Source organism: Pelophylax lessonae, assembly GCF_965119305.1.
Source record: "Pelophylax lessonae genome assembly, chromosome: 7".
NCBI lineage: Eukaryota > Metazoa > Chordata > Amphibia > Anura > Ranidae > Pelophylax > Pelophylax lessonae.
The window spans coordinates 217,938,022-217,951,032 of NC_138774.1; the positions used below are offsets into that span (position 1 = coordinate 217,938,022).

Sequence of the window (13,011 nt, forward strand, 5' to 3'; positions counted from 1 at the left end):
GAAGGTTGGGGAGTGATGGGAGGTAGGTGTGACCTCTTCCCAGGTGGTGATCCAAAGTAATTATTTGTAAACTTGAATACACGTGTGAACCCCCAGTGATAGGAGTGGACTCTTACCACAATATGGAGAGATGTAAGCATATACTGTGTTTATCCAGGGGCCCAAACTGGTCAGTTAGGTGGTGCAATTCTCAGGTGGAATGGATCAACCAACTGCTTCCAAATTGAGAGGATCTGTAGGCTAGCCGTGCTGTTACAAGTCTCGGACCGTACTGCAGACGTCCGTGACCACCCTATATATGCTGCTTATTTATCTGGATTCTGTAAGTGTTACTTCACACATTTTTTCAATAAACTGAAGGTAATGCACTATAGTTCCTTCTTCTTCTTTGGGCACGGTCTTTGTGGCGATATCCCCTTGTTTGGAAGCCTACAGATCCTCTCAATTTGGAAGCAGTTGGTTGATCCATTCCACCTGAGAATTGCACCACCTAACTGACCAGTTTGGGCCCCTGGATAAACACAGTATATGCTTACATCTCTCCATATTGTGGTAAGAGTCCACTCCTATCACTGGGTGTTCACACGTGTATTCAAGTTTACAAATAATTACTTTGGATCACCACCTGGGAAGAGGTCACACCCACCTCCCATCACTCCCCAACCTTCACTATATTCTTTGGACTGAAAGACATTTGTAAATTTCACCACATCCTTTGGATATAAAGGTTTTTGTGTTTTACTGCTGGTTCAGCAGACACCATTTATGAACATTTTTGTTCTCTTCATTTGTTATAGTGCACTTTTGTAATTTATGTCTCATATGTTACAAACCTTTCACATTTAATTCTTTTTCCGTGCTGCTTCCAATTTTCATTTTTACAAGGTTCACGCACCTAATTTCTTTATCCATATTAATCAGTTACATCAGCATCAGGGACTTGATAGCTGCTGTTGATCCAGGACTGATTCATTTTGATAAAAGTCAGCTGGTTAACAGAGTCTGTGGACAGACACACTCTTATGTCCGTCATAAAACTCCAGCAGCACTGAACGTCCATTCGGAAAGTATGCTGGAAGCAGGACAAGCCAGTAGCTCCATTGCATATCGAGCAAGTTCTGGTCAGTGGTCCATCCTCAAGACCCAGTAACCCAGTGGATACGCAGTTGGAGAGGTCTCCAAGTCTGCTCTTGCCCCTAGAAAATCATGCACCATATGATGGAGACACTGCCGATGGTTGCTTAAACCCAACAGCCCTGGGTGCTGAGGACTAAAGAACTGTTTAAAGGCATCGGTCAGCTTGCCGCCTTCTCCACCGCTCCTCCTTTGGCTGAACGATGCCTCAGAAACATGTCGAGAGAATGTTAACCTCACAGTGTCTGGAAAGGCGTTGCACAAATTTGTCTTCAAGGCATCCTCAACATGTTTCATCCTCTGCAAAGGCAGGATAAGCTCTGCAACTTTACCCTTGTATCGTGGATCAAGAAGGGTTGCCAACCAGTAATTATCACTCTCCTTGTTAGCACAAATTCTCTAGTCCTCTCACAGGCTTTGCAGAATCAGGGAGAAAAAATATGATTGGGAAGGCCTTTTAATTGAGGTTTACATTTGTACCCCTATTGTTGCCACCAAGTGGGTGATCTTCTCCTTGGCACAAAAAAAAAAAAAAAAAAAACTTTCCTGCATAGGACACAGAAAAAAAAGAGCCTTATGGAGATTAAAAAATAACACAATAGGGTATTAACCAAAGTGTAGATTTATTTATTGTGCAACAAAGTGCAAATAATTGTAAAAATGGTGTTGTTGACAACCATGAGGTTAGTAAATTGAAATGAGCTGGGAATACAAAAACAATTACCAATGTGACAACATGTAGCAAAAAACATGAATAAAAACAATGGTGATGGGGTTACGTCCGGATGCCAGGTGCACCTTGGCAAAGATGGCAAAATTCCCACGACAAAGACCGTATGTGACTTTACCTATGGTAATTGACTAGGGAATGCCATATGTGCCAAGCGCATGGGGGCTCGAGCTAAAAAACAAGGCAAAAGAAGCAAGGATGGAAAAGAGGGAGAACGAGCACTGGAAGTGAAAGTGGAAATGCTGCAGTCAAAAAGGGGGCCAAGTAAATGGAAAGATGATGTCCTTGTACAACTCTCAGTTGGGTGTACTGCAATAGTACTTCTCCCTATTATGGCCCCAGTGGTCCTGGATCCGTGAAAGATGCTGAATAAACTAGCACAAGGCTAGAAAATGGATTGCTTGAACAGCTCCTAAAGTTCCACTAAGCCCCTCAATACCAGTACCTGTGCAAAATGAATACAATGTCCAAGGTGCTACCAGAACAATGCTGGTTTATTGATGCAGTTAGTAAAAGAGTATGCCCAGAATATATTCCATCTGCCACATCTGTGGTCACTGATCATCCTTAACATGCAATGATGTAGAGGGAATCCTGGAAACAGTAAAAATGTTTTAATCCTGAGTGCATCCAAATAGACCTCGGCTGAAACATATGCACAAAAGAATGAGGGAAGATGAAACTGTACTTCTCAGCCCATGATTCCATAGCCTTGGATAGAGCAGCTAAAGTCAGAGCCGGTTTGCAGGCCATACCTGCCGTCAGATAGATCCTCTTCAGATCCAAATCCATCCTGCGGTCAAGCGGATCTTAAAAAGAGACCGTATCCTCTAAGGGGAGGGTTACGTGCTTAACCAGCCTCATCACTGCTGCATCCACTGGAGGAGACTCAAGGTTTTTGACATCTTCCTCCCTGAATGGGTACAATCTGGACATCTTGGGGACCAAAGAGTTTTTCCTCTCAACTGGATTGGCTCAAACCCTTGAAGACATATCATCCTCCACCCACTGCATCTTCCATAAATGTCACTAGTTGCTCACATGCTGAACTTTCCTGATGGTGAACACAGGGAGAAGGGAGTGAAATGGGAAGTATCTGTTGCCAATTAACCCCCCAAGGAAGAGCTCCTGAGCCGGTGAAGTAGTGGCGGTGACCCGCACGCTTGCTAGCTTGTTGCACGTACGGGGATCCTGGAAGCGGCATCCGTACGCCGATGACATCAATGCGTTTCACTGTGCTGGTGCGTAGCTTCGTCTGGCCTTTGCACATAGTGGAACTTGAGTGAGTACTGAGCTCAACCTATAGAACACCTTTGGGATGAATTAGAGTGAAGACTGTGAGCCAGGTCTTCTCACCCAACATCAGTGCCTGACCTCACAAATGCGCTTCTGGAAAAATGGTCAAACATTCCCATAGACACACTCCTAAAAACTTTGTGGACAGCCTTCCCAGAAAGGTTGAAGCTGTTATAGCTGCAAAGGGTGGGCCAACCCAATATTGAACCCTACGGACTAAGACTGGGATGTCATTAAAGTTCATGTGCGTGTAAAGGCAGGTGTCCCAATACTTTTGGTAATATAGTGTATTTTATATTGTATTGTCAGGATAATCTCTCCTATGGAGCCATTGTGTTTTCCAGATGGGGAGTGGTCCCTGCTGGGAGAAGACAGTGATTATTGCTAGTAGGTATCACATCGGCTAGCGATAATCGCATGCAAAATCCAGGAGACTGGTGGTACCAAAGTTGACCAATCGGTCAACTTGGGTACATTCAGACTGCCCTTACATAGTTCAATTTTTGGCCGGTTCCTGCTAAAGACTCTAACTGGCCGAGATTTGAACCATTTAAAGCTGGCTTTAGCCTATAAGGGTGCTACAGAAATTCTTAAAAAATAATTATTAAAATAAAAACCACAAAAACGCACACATTTTTTTTTTGTTTTGTTTACATAGAAGCCTGCACCCACAAACAGGAGATGGCAAGTGCGACTTCCACGTAAATTGTGGGGCGGTGCGCAGGTGGTGGGATGAAGACTCTGACCACATTGCACACCAATAATGTATAGAACATGAAAGCTGGTCAGAAAGATGGAGTGCTCCTCAAATTTGTCATGTTAGGGTCCAGGGCTGTTTAACCACTTGCCGACTGCCTAACGCCGATCTACGTCGGCAGTCAGCCCCTCACAGGCAAAGTGACGTAGGGCTACGTCACTAGCTTGTGAGGGTCTAGGGAGCGAGCGCGCGCCCCCGGAGGCGCGCTCCCGCTCCCGCGTGGTCACGGACCCCCCCGCGCGTGTGACCGGCGGACCCGATGCGATCGGCGGGGGAGAGGGAGAATGTCAGGCAGCTTGTGTAAACAAGCCACCTGTCATTCTCCTTGCTGTTAGGATACTGATCACTCGGATCTAGTATGTAGATCCGTTGATCAGTGTCCATACAGCTCAAGCCCCAGCCAATCACAGTAGAAAGCACGCCCCTAGGGATACACACAGCCCATCCCTCCCAAATAAAGTTAACCCCTTCACTACCAGTGTATTTTTACAGTAACAGTGCATATATATAGCACTGATTACTGTAGAAATGTCACTGGTAACCCCAAAAGTGTCAAAAATGTCAGTCAAGGGTCCGATCTGTCCGCCGCAATGTCGCAGTACCGCAAAAAAAAAAATCGCAGATCGCCGCCATTACTCGTTAAAAAAAAACAACAAAAATGACAGAAATCTTTCCAGTCATGCACCATCCAGCCTCTGCAGCTTTGTTAGTAAACGCGATAACTTTTGCGCAAACCAATCAAAATACGCTTTTTGCGATTTTTTTTACCAAACATAGGTAGCATAAAACAAATTGGCCGAAAAAGTAAAAAAATTTTGATTTTTAAATTTTTTTTTTGGGGAATTTCATATAAAAAAATGTGAAAAATATTGCTATTTTTGCAAAATTGACGCTCTTTTTTTGTTTATAGCGCGTGATCAAAAAATCGCACAGGTGATCAAATACCACCAAAAGAAAGCTCTGTTTGTGGGAAAAAAAGGACGCCAAATTCGTTTAGGTACAGCGTCGCACAACCGCGCAATTGTCCGTTAAAGTCACGCAGTGCCGAATCGCAAAATACCCCCTGGTCGGAATGGGGGTAAAATCTTCCGGGGCTTAAGTGGTTAATTGGCTATTATTAGAGGAAACATGACAACTACCACCCCTAATATGAGTTCAGGTGTCAGGACAGCCTCTTTAGACCAGCCCCGCTCTTCCATCCACCCCCCTGAACATGAATTTCTATGGAGAGAAGTCATAGTCACTATTCTCCACTCTGCAGCAGCGGGAGCGCGCACTGCACCGCACCGCCACCGAAACCATATAAATGCGCGAGGCGCGCCCTCTGCTGCTCACATGTGGAACCTACAGGCTCCGGTCACTGCTGATCTCGCAGGATTTGGCTGTGTTCTACCATGGAATTTGGAAAAAATCTCGCGAGATGTGTCTGGTTGCCTGGAAACGGAGGAAGCCGAAAAGGACGCATAGAAGTCAGCAGCACCCGGGAGTCCCTCCTGTGCCAGGCTGGAGAATGTGCGGCCAGGACTCGGGTGAGACATGACAGGGGCCCGGACACTCATAACACACTATAGTAGAATATATAGATCGTGTAATGTTCACAGGACCTGCTGGACTTTCTCCTCCTAGGTGAAGAGTATACACAGGACTTCTGTTTCTTCATTGACTCTCTGATCTTTTCTGAATATTGGTGTGTGAGTGTAGAATAGTGGTGGTATCCTCTGAATGTTCTATACATGCCTGTCAACCAATGGGAAAACCACGCACATTTCACCGGCAGAGACTTCAATTCACATCAGTTTTCATGTGAGTTTCACTCAGTTTTTAGGCACGCTGACATCAGTTTTCATACACGTCAGTTATCGCCCTACTCCCACCAGTGTGCCCTATTCCCCGCCAGTGTGCCCTATTCCCCGCCAGTGTGCCCTATTCTCCGCCAGTGTGCCCTATTCTCCGCCAGTGTGCCCTATTCTCCGCCACTGTGCCCTATTCTCCGCCAGTGTGCCCTATTCTCCGCCAGTGTGCCCTATTCTCCGCCAGTGTGCCTTACTCCACGCCAGTGTGCCCCATTCCCCGCCAGTGTGCCTTACTCCCCACCAGTGTGCCCCATTCCCCACCAGTGTGCCCCATTCCCCACCAGTGTGCCCCATTCACCACCAGTGTGCCCTATTCCCACCAGTGTGCCCTATTCCCCACCAGTGTGCCCTATTCCCCGTCAGTGTGCCCTATTCCCCGCCAGTGTGCCCTATTCCTCACTAGTGCGCCCTATTCCCCGTCAGTGTGTCCTATTCCCCGCCAGTGTGCCCTATTCCCACCAGTGTGCCCTATTCCCCGTCAGTGTGCCCTATGCACCACCAATGTGCCCATTTCCCCACCAGTGTGCCCTATTCCCCGCCAGTGTGTCCTATTCCCCGCCAGTGTGCCCTATTCCCACCAGTGTGCCCTATTCCCCGTCAGTGTGCCCTATGCACCACCAATGTGCCCTATTCCTCACTAGTGCCCCCTATTCCCCGTCAGTGTGCCCTATTCCCACCAGTGTGCCCTATTCCCCGTCAGTGTGCCCTACTCCCACCAGTGTGCCCTATTCCCCGCCAGTGTGCCCTACTCCCACCAGTGTGCCCTATTCCCCGCCAGTGTGCCCTATGCACCACCAATGTGCCCATTTCCCCACCAGTGTGCCCTATTCACCACCAGTGTGCCCTATTCCCACCAGTGTGCCCCATTCCCACCAGTGTGCCCCATTCCCACCAGTGTGCCCCATTCACACCAAAGTGGCATTTGCAGCACATCCCCCGTTTAATGGAATAGGCCTTGTTACTGTCTGCCAAACGCAACTGCAATGATAGTTTTGCCGCGGGCATGAAGAACAGCATTGCACCATGCGACCACCCTGCTGCCTTTACACCTTTAAGTGGTATTAAACCCAAAACCAAAAAAGCAATACATTGCAGCTTACCAATCATTAGATGTGGTGTCTGCATTCGTTTTCTTTTCTTAGGGCCCTTTCATACATACGGACCATTCATCCGTTTTTCATCCATCTGTTCACAGATGAAAAATGGACATCAATGCATTCCTATGGAAAAACAGATGTATATGGATGATCATTCATTTACATCCATTTCCATCCACTTCCATCAACATCCGTTTTTTTTAACGTATGAAAGCCCTATTTTTCATCCGTTAAAAAAACGGATTGGACGAAAAACAGATGAAAAACTGATGGCAACGGACGTAAAAAGGAATGGCAACGGATGAAAAACTGATGTTGACTGAAAAAAAAAAAAAAACTGATGACAAAAAAAAAAACGTGACTGAACTGATGAAACAAACAATCCTTTCACACAGCTTTCCACCCGGCGGACTCGCCGATCCCCGCTGAGCAGGCGGATGACAGATCCCTCTCCGCTTACTTTGCAGAGACGGAGCTGTCCGATCCCCACTTCCCTCTATGGGAGATCGGATGAAAACGGACCGCCTGTCCATTTTCATCCGATCTGATCCTCCAGACGGATGGAAAATAGGGTTTTCATCCGTCCGGGTTTCACGGACAGGATCGGATTGGATAGCAGCGGATGTCAGCGGAGACGTCACCGCTGACATCCACTGCTCCATAGAGGTACATGGAGCTTCCGAACAGGTCTGCCTGAAAAACTGACATGTGAACCTGAACGGAAAGCCGGTGTGAAAGGGGTCATAGGCCTTTTCCCCTCCGTTTTCACCAGGTGATCTGACCAGTAACACACCTCCTGAATCAGGCCAGAAGTAAATATTTCTCCTGCCAGATGCACCATCCAGCCTCTGCAGCTGTCAGCCTCTCAGAGTTTGACAGGCTGGCGGCCATGGGGTTGATCAGGGCATCTGTGTCTTCCACCATCTATTTACCCCCAGAGCCCATGCAACGGGCAAATGTAAGATTGGGACAAAATCTTTTAACAGTTATATTCATTTTTTTTTATATATCTTGTGATTTCACAGATGGTGTAGGGTAACAAATTTCCGGTGTGCGTCGAATACCTGGAGAAATGGCTCTTGTTGGAGAAGTGCATGTTGTGCCTAGCGGTAAGGTCTACAGACAGATCTTCGATGCAGAGGTAGGTATAACAAATTGGAGAGTCTTCAGTTAGAAGAAAATGTTATGTGTCATGCTAATAGAGAGGTGACAGGCAAGACCGTTTACAACTGTCAATTCAACTCATTTATTCAAGTGAGTCTATTTTAAATTCCAACTGAACTGTTGGTTTAAATCATATAAATATATTCCAGGTGCATACAAATTTGTGCAAGGTCTTACTGCCGGTTCACACTGATCCGACTTGTCAGGCGACTTGGTCGCCTGACAAGTAGCTTCCAATGCTGTGCAATGGAACCGTTCTAATCAGAGCGACTCAAGTCTTAGAAAAAGGTTCCTGCACTATTTTTCTGCAAAGTCGGAGCGACTTGCATTGACTTCTATTATGAGAAGTCGTTGCAAGCCGTGCTGAAGTCGCGCTGCACGGGCAACTTCATTAGTCGCCCGAAGTCAGGGCGACTTTGAGTCGGATTAGTGTGAACCGACTCTTATAGTTGGTTTTCCTTAAAAAGCAGCCACAGCCCAAATAGAAAAGACTGTGCTCTGCCAGCATGCCGCAGAGAAAGGCCCTCGATCTCCCAGACTTTCCACTCGCCCCCTGTTGAGTGAAAGTTAGAGCTTGCCAATAAGCGGGGAGTATGAGCTTTGCTGATTGCAGAGATATATGTCTGACTCAGCAGGGGAGTATGATGGACCTTTGCAGAGAGACTGCTGCTTTCACACAAAAGAGAAAGCTCATTCTCTCCAGCATGTTGGCAGTGGACAGGCTTTTCTAATGAGACTGTAGCTGCTTTTTAACCACTCTGCAACCGCTCACAGTAATACTACTGCGGCAGAGTGGTTCGTTATCGTCCAGTCACGTAGTATTAACGTGACTGGACACTCCCCCTTCTGGGCGGCGCTTGCGCGCCGCCGGAGGCTCGCTCCCGCTGTTTTCAGTCACAGCGGGAGTCGGGCCAGGGGAGGAGCAGCGGCGATCGCCGCTGCTCTTACCCGATCGTCGGGGATCGAGTCTGGAGATCCGCCCGCTGTGTGTAAACACAGCGGGCGGATCTCCATAGTGACAGGGAGTGACAGATCGGACTGTTCAGCATAGCTGGACATCCGATCTGTCCATGACTCACACAGTCACCTCCCCCCCTACACGTCAGTAAGCACCAGGCATACATTAACCCCTCCCTCTCCAATAAAATTAACCCCTTCCCTGCCAGTGTCATTTTTACAGTAACAGTGCATATATATAGCACTGATTACTGCAGTAATGTCACTGGTACCCCCAAAAGTGTCAAAAATGTCAGTCAAGGGTCCGATCTGTCCGCCGCAATGTCGCAGTCCCACAAAAAAAAAAAAAAAAAAAATCGCAGATCGCCGCCATTACGCGTTAAAAAAAAAAACACCAAAAATGACAGAAATCTTTCCCTTTGTTAGTAAACGCAATAACTTTAGCGCAAACCAATCAAAATACGCTTATTGCGATTTTTTTTACCAAACATATGTAGCATAAAACAAATTGGCCAAAAATTTTTAAAAAAATTGGTTTTTACATCTTTTTTGGGGGGAATTTCATATAAAAAAATGTTAAAAATATTGTTATTTTTTCAAAATAAACGCTCTTTTTTTGTTTATAGCGCAAAAAGTAAAAATTGCACAGGTGATCAAATACCACCAAAAGAAAGCTCTGTTTGTGGGAAAAAAAGGACGTAAATTTCGTTTGGGTACGGCGTCGCACGACCGCGCAATTGTCAGTTGAAGTCGCACAGCGCCGAATCGCAAAAAGTGGCCTGGACGGAAGACAGCAAAATCCTCCGGTGGTAAAGTGGTTAAAGAAAAACTCGTTTTCTTAATGGTCGCACCTGGAAAATAGTTACCAGAATAAGGCCTTTTTTACGCTGTCCTGCTACGGTTTGCCCGCAGTGCAGGTGCAGTGTAGTTTACCTGTGATTTTCGTGCGGGTTACCCGTGCTTTTCAAGTTTCTATTTTTTCAGGTTTTTATTGTTTTGCCTGCTGGATAGGTTCCTTTCCTGTTATAGTGACAGCATTTGTAACCAGGACAGGAAGTTAGGGGAAATTGCTTTAAAACTCAAACTGTAATGTGAACCTGATGTCTATGGTTTATGTACATTAGATTAATATAGTATTTCCTTGATAAATTACCTATTCAAACCCCTCCTGCGCCCAGCCTGTTAAGAGCTTTTAAATTCTGGGAGGCAGAGGTGGGTGTTCGGGTCATGCGACCGATATGATTGGCTGTTACAGCGGTCACATGATTGGAGAGCTCCCGATCTCAAGTATACATCAGAAGCTTTCCAGACCCCATTGGTGACTGAGCTGGAAGGAAAGAGAAGAAAAGAGAAAAAAAAAAAAAAGACAGAAAAAGAGAAAGAAAAAGAATGAAAGAGAGGAAGAAAGAGAAAAAGAGACAGAGAGTGATTACCTGAGCGTCACCCAGTAGTGGACAGCAAGACCTCTGATGTCATCATCATTAATAAACATCATTGTAAAAAACAGTCCCAATCTTGCCAGCCTTTGCTAACTGCAGTGTGCAACACATTGCTCCACGTATTGGTACTTTGCAGTGCCAGTCCATCTATTGGTATTAGAGGAGGAGACACACTATAATAGCTGAACATTTAACAGTTTACACATTTCTTTTAACGTGTTATAAAGGGGAACCCTGAATTCAAGGTTTTTTTTTAATCCTTTAGATTACTGAGCGTGTGGAGAGAGTCCTTTGCGGATGTGTACTCCTCAGAGTTGGAGGTTGGGCCATCTTTAGTGGACATCATTGCCCAGTGCCCTCCCAGAGCGTTGCTATGCATCATATCCACAAACATCCTCTCTGACACTGCAACAACGAGCTGCTCTATAACCTTGCCAGGAACATTGCCAGTTTGGTACTCCACTTCTTTAGTCATAGCAGTCTGGACATTACATAGGACATTTCACACTTACTTTAGTGGTAACCCCAATCACAATTAAAATCAGAACTCTCCCGACTCAGGTATCCAAACAGAGGCTTTGGCATTCTTAGGCCTCTTTCACACGGCCGCTCCGTTTTTTTGCGGGACTTTTTTTTTTTTTCACGGAGCGGATGACAATTGTGTCATCCGCTCCGTATGTCCGCATATCATCCCATCCATTTGCGGATGATATACGGACATAATTTAAGTCTATGGGCATTGCGGATGGCACCGCTGACATCCGATTTTGCTTCCTTTCCGTTTTTTGAACGGAGGAAAAAATAGGATTCTGTTCCGTTCCAAAAAACGGAACAGAACTGAAAGGAAGAAAATTGGATGTCAGCGGATGGTATTCCGCTGACATCCGCAGTGCCATTGACTTACATTATGTCCGTAAATCATCCGCAAAAAAATAGAATGATTTGCGGACATACGGAGTGCCCGTGTGACAGGACCCATAAACATCACATTTTCAGATTCCTATTTAACCCTTGCCTCCCCACTGTACAGGGCAGTGCATAGAGCAGCCTTTCTCAACCTTTTCAACACAGAGGAACCCTTGAAATAAATTTCTCGTCTCTGGGAACCCCTGCTAAAAATTTTAAATCTACAACTCATGACACATTAGTGTGACAGTCAGTGGGAAGAATGCTCCTAATGCCCCGTACACACGTGCAGATTATCTGCAGACTTTTGTCTGCAGACTTACCAAAACCATATAATATGAGGTCAAACCTAAACACTTTCAATTTGTATGCAATCCGGCAGGCCCTTGCACTACATAGAAAAGGTAAATCTGAAGACAAAAGTCTTCAGATAATCTGCACGTGTGTACGGGGCATTACTCTTGTCATCATTGGGAATAATTACTCCCTTACATATAGCTAAAAGGAACAATGGTGTCATTGGAAACTTATTTGAGAGGCAAAAATTGCCCATTGTTCTTGGAACCCCAAGGAACCCCTAGAAACCTCAGGAGGAACGCTAGGGTTCCACAGAACTCTGGTTGGGAAACCTTGGCATAGAGGAAAGCTTCTCTCCAGATACACAGTGGATCCCCCAACTGGGATCACTTCCATATAATGGCAGACAGTTTTACTGGCAGTCTCTCTAATACCAGGGTTAGCACTCACAGATAGTTTCTCTTTAAAAAAAAAAAAAAAGTTTTAGTTACCTTTGCTGTAGTTGCAAAAACTCTATGGGGTCCTCTTTTCCTTTTTGATCTGCCATTCCAGACACACAGCCACTGGGCAATACAGTAGCAGGCACAATTTAAATGTCACTGCTGTGAAATGTCAGCACACATGTCCATGGCAGGCTCCCAAACTGGCGGATTGTTTCGGCCATGTGGGGTTGGCCGAGGTGGTAAAACCTCTCCAGGCAGAGAATTCACTTTCTCATTTCTGTAATGTCCTCTTTTTTTTTTTTTTAATACACCGTAGTGCACACAAGCTGCTTACAAAGTCCACAGCAGTTGCATGGTTCCAACGAAAAAGAGAACTGTCAATTTTCACACTAAAGCCCCGTACACACGTACCGATTGTCGGCCGTAAATATTCGGCCAATTGTAGGCTTGTTAGTATGATGCTTCCGACAGCCGACAGCGCATTTACGGCCGAACAGAATCTGTCGTGCAGGCATTAAAATTTTTGTTGGCCAACACCAGAACGGCCGATTGTTCTCCAGTCAGTACAGATTTCGGCCGACAGACAGCAGATTAGCAAGACTGGGCATGCCCAGAAAAGAAAAAAGACAAGGAAAGTTAACCATCACATGACATCACTTCTGCAGTCAGCTGTCTTTGGCAGTCGGCAGTCTTTTGCAGTTTTCAACAGACACGACAGCCCTGGACAAAAGACGGCCGATCGTTCGGCCGACGATCAGTACGTGTGTACGGGGCTTAAGCCTTGCAGGTGTACAACACCTACAGCACACAATGTGCTGCAATCAATGGCTCCATTAAACAGATAGCAAAAAGTTATTTCCATAAACTCACATTTCAGCGAGGATCTGCGAACTCCACGTTTGCCCGCTTCTGGGCATCAGTTGTGGGATTTCATTCAC

General features: G+C 45.9%; 1 protein-coding gene across 1 annotated transcript in view; it reads left to right on the forward strand.

Annotated features, from left to right (window-relative positions):
• Nucleotides 1-7,939: 7,939 nt before the first annotated feature.
• Nucleotides 7,940-13,011, forward strand: part of CCDC180 (coiled-coil domain containing 180) — a gene marked incomplete at its 5' end in the record, with an annotated part of 90,909 nt that continues 85,837 nt past the window's right edge. The window contains one exon of the mRNA XM_082262829.1: nt 7,940-8,008. Within this exon, the coding sequence (XP_082118955.1) occupies nt 7,940-8,008 (69 nt within the window). The remainder of the gene's footprint in view (nt 8,009-13,011) is intronic.